This window comes from Drosophila serrata, unplaced genomic scaffold (assembly GCF_035046125.1).
Source record: "Drosophila serrata isolate PLE 108 unplaced genomic scaffold, ASM3504612v1 contig_208, whole genome shotgun sequence".
NCBI classification, from domain to species: Eukaryota; Metazoa; Arthropoda; class Insecta; order Diptera; family Drosophilidae; genus Drosophila; species Drosophila serrata.
Genome location: NW_028257106.1, coordinates 532,906 through 540,908, shown reverse-complemented (window position 1 = coordinate 540,908; position 8,003 = coordinate 532,906). Strand labels below are relative to the sequence as shown.

At 39.2% G+C, this 8,003-nt stretch overlaps 1 protein-coding gene across 1 annotated transcript; it reads right to left on the bottom strand.

Annotated features, from left to right (window-relative positions):
* Window positions 1–231: 231 nt before the first annotated feature.
* On the bottom strand, window positions 232–7,799 carry LOC147644264 (uncharacterized). Its single transcript, XM_086829474.1, has one exon. It carries the CDS (start codon window positions 7,797–7,799, stop codon window positions 6,993–6,995), a length of 807 nt encoding a protein of 268 aa, XP_086685600.1. The 3' UTR covers window positions 232–6,992.
* Between the last annotated feature and the right edge of the window lie 204 nt (window positions 7,800–8,003).

Here is an 8,003-nt window from a genome sequence, read left to right as displayed (position 1 = left end):
TTTATTTGTTTTTGAACTTCTTGTCTTAACGATGTTCGGTATGGGTAGTGTTTTCCGTATACTGGGGAATCTGACGAAGTTCTGATTTCACCTAATACTTTAGTTGTTTATGGAAGTTTTGAATCGGGGTCGGCAAAGAGATTTTTGTGCCTTTTAACGTGACGATTTATAATTTATTTTTGTGATTCGGTCTAATTTGTGGTCCGATTGTATTAACAGGCAGTTAACTAATTGGTGAATTGTAATCTTCTCTTTATTTTAGAGGACTAACATATAATTAATTTGTGGTCCGATTGTATTAACTGCCTGTGTAACTAAATGGTGCATTTTAATAAAATTTTTATTTTAGAGGACTAATGTGTCGTTTTTGACGTCTATTATTGCCCCTAGACTTTTCAATATGTCGTTGCCTAGAATACCATGAAAAGTTTTTAAAGTATTTAATAAAAAGAATTTCATCGGTGCATCGGAAAGGTTAGGGAGTTTATTTTAGTAATTCCTCCGACTGAATTGGCGGAGAAAACTTCTTCATTAGGTTTGGGTTTTGGTACTAATTGGTTTTGGTTGTAGTTTTGGTTTAAACTAGTGTCAATTAGAAATTGTAGTATTTTTCCGTTCCCCATGGTTACATAAAGTACGGTAGCGAGCAACGGTTTACTCTAAAAAATGGAGTTCTGAACTGTCTATATATTCTTGTTGATCAGCATCGGCTTGCCATGCGTATTCTTCTTATAGATCATTTAGGTTGTTTTCTTCGGTTAACTGTCTATAATCTTGTTCTGAGATAAATAAGTCTTCTTCTGTATCTTGTTGTGCTGCATTATCTGAGTCTGTGTAAATATGGAATTGCCTTGGTATTTTGTTAACATTTTGAACATAAGCTGAACTAAGTGGTCTATTCCCTGCATAATTATTGTTTGTCGGTTGGTTCATATAATTAATATGACGCAAACGAATTGATTGATCAATATCCATAGGTACTGGCTTAGAATAATGGTATTGGTGTGGATGAAAGCTTTGCTTTGTAGATACTATGCGGTAAGGTTGTGGAGGTTTAGGTGGTAATATTGGCAATTTGCTTAATACTAGTCTTAAAGTAATAACATTCCTCGGCGTGCTCTCGTGATGATAGATTTGACAGGGTCCTATTTGTCCCACTCTACGGCGATTCCTCTCAAGTGTGCATCTAATGGGGGGCTTCCTCTATACCTTTTCTCACGTTCCGTCCGAACGGGTACTAAAGGGATCACGGCGATAATTAATAATTAATTAATAATTAATGTACAAGTCCTTTAAAATAGGGGAAGCTACTATTTTCTCGTTGTTTGTTATTTTACCGAACGTCGGGATTTATTTACCGAACGACGCATTTACCGATCGACGCGAGATGCGGAACTTTCACTTTTCGAGGATTTGAACCAGGTCCCTGCTCGGGCGCCAGTTAAAGAATATTAGTTATTTTTAATTAAAAAAATAATCTTTATTGATTTGAGTTGGATTAAGAACTGAATTTGCTTAAGCTTAACAATCATTTATATAGGCTTCTTGTTGCTCCATCGCTGTCGCCGTCTCTGTCGCCGTCGCTGCTTCCGCTGACGTTCTTTGTTTTTCCGCTGACGTTCTTTGTTCTCATTAACTGCTTTGACGATTTGTAACTATTCGTCGCTTCTAATTACCATTGGTCAATGCATTGATTTCTGCATTGGCAAATGCCCTAGATAAGGTAAGCCACGTGCGCTGAGCTTGCATCTTTTTTGAGTAGCGATCGTGGGATCACAAATCCGGAAGTTTCCTGAGTTGGTACTAAATTGAACTTCTGGTTTCTTCACCCGGTTGCGCCATATATACTGGCTTGCAGTTTCTTTATCAGCGATTTCAGAAACTAGGTTGTTAACTTATATATAAATATATATATATATATTTTTTTTTTAATTTTGTCGAAGTTATTGGCGCGACTTTGATATCTTTTTAATACATTTATTGTGCAAGTATATTTTTATTTTCATAAATGCATTTGCTGACATAATAATTACGATTATCGACAACAATATTATTATTATATTGTATCAAGTTTTTCTGATTCTATTTTATTAACAACGTTTGCCGTTGAATCGACAACTTTGCTATCTACTAAACCCATTTTGGGTGTTTCCAAATTTTTTATATTTCCAATATATTGTTTATATTTGAATTTAGTATTTATTTGCCATTTATAGTTATATTGGCTCATGTAAATAAAGAAAAATGGAAGAAAGAAACATTAGGTTAATTTACATATAACTGATTTACAATAACTTGCTCTATCTAAACCAATATCAGTTATATGGTTTTAGTATAAAGCCTATGCATAAGTCGAATCGTCAAAATGAAGACCTGCATTTATTGTCGTCAAGGCAGGGCTCGGGTGATCGTGTTACGGTCAGGTCGAACCTTGCGTTGTGTTTTAGGGGGGGAGGGGGGCCTGAAGGCCCGAAAAATTGAGGGTTTTTAAAAAATTCTTTTTGACAAAGTTATTAAGAATACACCTTTTAATATATTAGTAAATCAAAGTACATGTGTTAAACTTAAAAATACTTATTGAAAGAAAAAAAAATATTTACGAAGGGCGGCGATATAGCCATAAAAAAAAGGATTTTTTTAGACAATGGTCGGATGGTGCACATGCTGCACACCACATTTGTTATCTGAAATTCAAAAACAAAAATTTTTTATAAACTTTATAAGTAGCTATAGCATGACGTAACCGTTTTTGGAAAAAAAGTTTTTTGAGCAAAAAAAAAAGAAAAAATAAAATTTTTTTTAAATACTGCAACAAAGTGTTACAGTGTGTATCCCTTAAGTACTCTTGGTACAGTGGGCATTAAATATACATATACATACAACAAATGTCAAGTCTAAAAAGTAATCGATGGAATAGGCAAAATATATTTTATTTTGCAAAATGGGGATTTTGCAAAAAAAATAGATTTTTCACTGAAATATCGGCCTTAAATTGTTTATAAAAAATAAAATATTTATTGTAGAGAAAAAATCTTCCATAAATTACTACAAAATATATTTAAAAAGGTTGTGTTAAAATTTGAGATGAATCGTGCTAGCCTCCTCCCTCGGCACAGTCCTCGAACCCAGCGTTAATTCCAAGAGTGCTGAGAGCGGGCGCAAGAAAAAATTCGGTACCCGAATGTCCAGTGGGAATGACCGTACCGCCGGGTACCCCCTTTCGGATCGCAAATATTGACCCCTCAAAGTACCGTGTATAGTGATATATCTGCCCAGGGTGCTAGGCCCGGAATACCGGCCGACAATAGCACATAACCAATCTGCCTTGCTAAAAGCCCTTATAGCGGTTCCACCGATTAGACATATATTTCCCCTGATCAAACATCGGAAGATGTTCACGCCTTTATACAAGGCAACACCAGAGCCGATAAATAAAGATAAAGGTGGAAAAGTTTAAATTTTCTTACGATAGGGATATTTGCTCTCCCAACTTCTGGCCAGAGAACATAGTTGTTAAGGAGTTCGAATCGAAGAAAAAGAAAAAGCGTCCTGTAGGAATAACTCTTCTCAGGCCTGATCATACCACTGCGCCTTCTACGTCTTTCATTCCCGACCCAAAAATCTAACCTACTCCCTAGGTATTTCCTATCAGAATGCAAGAGGCTTACGTAGTAAGCTTCCTAACTTGTATTCTGATAGCCTTTCGTTTGCATCTCAGATTATTGTGTTTTTCCAGATGTGTTCACAGTATATCAGCAGGATCGCCCTATCAGACGCGGGGGTGGAGTTCTTATAGCAGTGGACTTCTCACTCACGTCAGAATTATTAACCTTCGAGGAATGCAACGATGTTGAAATCCTTTATGTGAAGCTATCTGCTAATGGTAACTCCATTTTAATTACCTGTTCCTACATACCTCCATTGTCGGAACTTTCTATTTATTGGAATCACCTTTACGCCATTCAGATGTTTCCAGTAGACTTTTGGATAGAAATTAGTTGGTAGTCCTAGGTGATTTTAATATCCCTGGTGCTATTTGGTGCTCAAATAATTCCACCAATACTTTCCTAACTTATACACAACATGACTTTATCGCTGGATTTTTCGGCATTTCGCTGTCTCAAGTCAACCATGTGCGAAATTCCTTACACCGGTTGCTCCATCTTTGTTTCGTCTCTGATCCTTCGAGAGTCAGTTTAGCCAGGCTGGGGCCTCTGATGCACCCCGAAGATCCGTATCATCCAAATTTCCATGTGACTCTTGATATTGGGTGTGACGTACAGAATATTTCTGACCGTCCAGCCAATAAAGTCCTATGAATATGATTAATTTTAGAAACGAGTTCAATTGGTCCGATCTATACATGTGCACTGACATGACAGTTTCCGTGGATATTTTTTACAGTGCCATGAATTCATTTTTTACTGAATGTGTTCCGTTATATTATCCGCCAAGCTCGAATAAGCCGCCGTGGTTTACTAAAGAGTTGAGCCGACTTAAAAAAAAAATGTAGTCTGTATGCTAAATGTAAATTCACCGGTTCTCAATCTGCCTTTTCATTTTTTTATCAGCTCGGTCAAACTTTACCGTGCTGAACGCGCAGTGTTATAAAACTATTTAACTCGTTGTAGGGCCCAGTTCTCACAGGACCCAAAAAAGTTATATACTTTTCTAACAATAAACGTAAGCCTAAAACAAATCCTTCCTCGCTTTCATTTTGAAAATACTACCGCAAATAATGATCAGGCAATAGCCAATCTATTTTCGCAGTTTTTTTAAACAACTTATTCAATCTCTTCGTATTTACACCAGAATTATTTCTACGACATACTTAATTTTAATAATAACTTAATTTTCTGTCCTAGCCTAAGCGAATGCTCTCTCCTTTTAGATCTTCATCGTGTCAAGAAAGTTTTTTCGTCAGGTCCCGACGGAATTCCTGGCTGTGTGCTTAGAAATTGTGCCGACGCCCTGTGCTATCCCCTTCTGAAATTGTTTACCTTATCCTAAGAAACTTCCCACTTTTCCATTATTTGGAAGGACTCGTTGATTATTCTTCTCCACAAAAAAGGTAGCAAATTGAATGCCAGCAAGGCATAGAGGAATCTCTGAGTTGTCGGCCATCCCTAAACTTTTTGAAAACATTATAGCCCCTCACTTGCAGCACCTTTGTAGATCAGTTATTTCTCCATGTCAACATGGTTTTATTAAGCGAAGATCAACAACAACAACAAATCTTTTGGAGCTCTCTTCCTATATTATAAAGAGCTTCCATGATAATTGTCAGACAGATGTAATCTCTACTGATTTCAGTAAATCATTTGACTCTGTTAACCATTCTCTCCTCGTAAGAAAACTGGATTGAATGGGTTTTCCAAGTGATCTTCTTAATTGGATCTCAAGTTGTCTGAAATGCAGGACGAAAAAGGTCCTTGTTTATGGGAAAGACAACCATTTTGCCACCCTTTAGGTCGATAGGTCGATTAAATGCTGTATATATATTTTCGTTTTCTGTTTCTTTTCTCTGGTCGGAGCTGCAACTACCGATCGAATCGCTTAGCTTTAACATATATAACAAAACGCTTACAATGTAGCTTAGCGTAAGATAAGGCGACAGAAGAAGAAGAGAGAGAGAAATAGATAAGGAAAGAGTAAAGCTATGAGCGCAGCAGGTGCAGCCATACACCCATGCGCGCACAATTAGGCGCCAGCGGTCTGCTCCGAACATACCCCCCCCGTTGGAAGAGATACTGTTCCAACTTCGTTGGAATCGTGGGGCAGAACGGCTTGCTTGGCGACTTTTTGGCCTACAATTGGCCAACAAATTTTCCGAATTGGGGTCAGAAACGCTTGTGATCCTGCATGCGATTGTTTTCTCTTTTCGTAAGAGAGCTGTTGAATTCCTCTTGTAGCCAAGAAGGCAGCTGGATTTACTACGGCAGCAAGTGTGCCATCATCAGAATGATGAGTAGGAACGTTGACGGCGGCAGCTAAGACAGACTGAGGAGTAGACGCACTCGGCAGCCCTCCAGACACGATCCAACCAAGTTTGGTGTTCTAAAGGGTTGGCAACGCGCTACCCAAATGAATTTGTCCCGTAGCCATTATTTCAAAGAAGAGTCCAGCACCAATTATGAGATCTATTCGATCTGATCGATCGAAGTGAGGATCAGCGAGCGATATATTTTCCGGAATTTTCCATGATACTGCGTTTATATCGAAATGGGGCTGATATTCAGTGACACTATCAGTCACAACCGCGGAGAATGAGGCACGATAACTTGCATCCCGGGATTGTGCTAGAATGTCGACTGAATTCATAGAGGATTCTCCAATCCCAGCGACTAGGGTATGCGACTTTCGATAAATCAAATTAAGTTGATTCGCTAGGCGAGACGTTATGAAATTTATCTGAGACGCCGAGTCCCAGATTGCTCGGCAAGGCATAAATTCTTCAGCCTTATTCCTCACATAGATAATAGCGTTTGGAAGCAACAAGTAAGCAACAGGCAAAATATCTGTGGGGCTTGGTGGAGGGTTCGATGAACGGTGATTAGGTTGGGATGATGAATGCGATGATGAATGTGATGATGCTAATGCTGATGAAAATGATGTTGATGGCTGAGAGTTGGGAAATGGATCGGATGATAGAGATGAGGTGGTGGATGGTACAGATGGGTCCTGATTAAAATGCAACAATGAGTGGTGCTTCATATGACAGTATCTGCAGTGCGTTGACTTGCATTGCTGCAAACTATGATCTTGCGCAAACAGTTGACGCACAGGTGCAACTTCTTTGCTTCTCTAAATCGAAGATTCGGGCTCAAATTTAGAAATCGAGAGCATTTTGGCAAATAATGATCCCTAGCGGAAGATTTGAGCTACCAACTTAAGCAATGAAGCTATACCTATGTAGGGCTTTTCCCACCTGCCGACTTGGTGTTTGCGTTACCAAGGCTTGATCCGAATTTTCCATAATCCTACACCTCCTTTCACTCCATAGAATCCCACGTAGCTAGGTTGTTGATGGAAAAATCCTCTTCCCATTTTTCCCGAGTCCTCTGATCGAGCTTTCGTGCGACGATGTGAATCAGCAATCCGTCCAAGATTTGTTGCGTAGTGGCCAGGGTACGGATTGCTCGCAGATGCGAATTCATGCAATCGCTTAACTCCCGAAGACCCTTGGCTGATCCCTTCTCGACACCTTTTAACCCAAATATTGCCTGTACGTGTGCCTGAAAATATAGAACTTTATTATCGAATCGATTTGTAAGTAAATCCAAAGCCTTTCTATAACTGGAATTCGAGGGCTCAAGCGAACGTATGGTCTCTAGAGCCACGCCGCCTAAACTTGACCTTAGATATTGTAATTTTTCAATATCACTTAGCTCTTCATCATTTCCGATGACCGTGCTGAACGTCGCAATAAAATCCGGCCAATCAGAATGGGATCCATGGAACCGAGCTATCTCCAAAATTGGCAACTGAGGCTTCCTAGATCGGAAAGAAATATCCGGATGATTAATAATGCCGATGGATGTTGAAATTGCAGCGGTTGCAGCCGGCAATTTAGATTTGCGAAGCACCGCTAAACCTCGATTTATTTTCGCCTTCACATCCATGAACGCCGTGGAGAATTCAATCCGATGGTCGCTTGCTTTCTCCGAAAAGTCAAATTTTTCCAGCGAAGTCTGTGTGGAATCAAAGGCCAGATTTAATGAATTAATCGACTCCAGTCGCGCCAGTAAATAAGTTTCATCAAACTGATCTACAGACTCCGGATTTATGTAATAATTCATCGAGTTCTATTGCCGCAAAAGGGATTGGGCCTTGACTCGGTAGAAGTCCACGTCACTTGGCGGATCATTTTGATGCTGAACCGAGTTTTCCGTGTTACACATCTTTTACGACGCTTAAGCGCGAGCCACCTTTGTATACAACGTTTGGCACAACACAGCTTTTGTTTAACAGCGCGATGTAACCGAAATGCAGCGGCCGGCTAT

Excerpts from the sequence above, each read along its gene's own strand:
- LOC147644264 (XM_086829474.1), bottom strand. The coding sequence starts at position 7,799 with ATGAATTATTACATAAATCCGGAGTCTGTAGATCAGTTTGATGAAACT.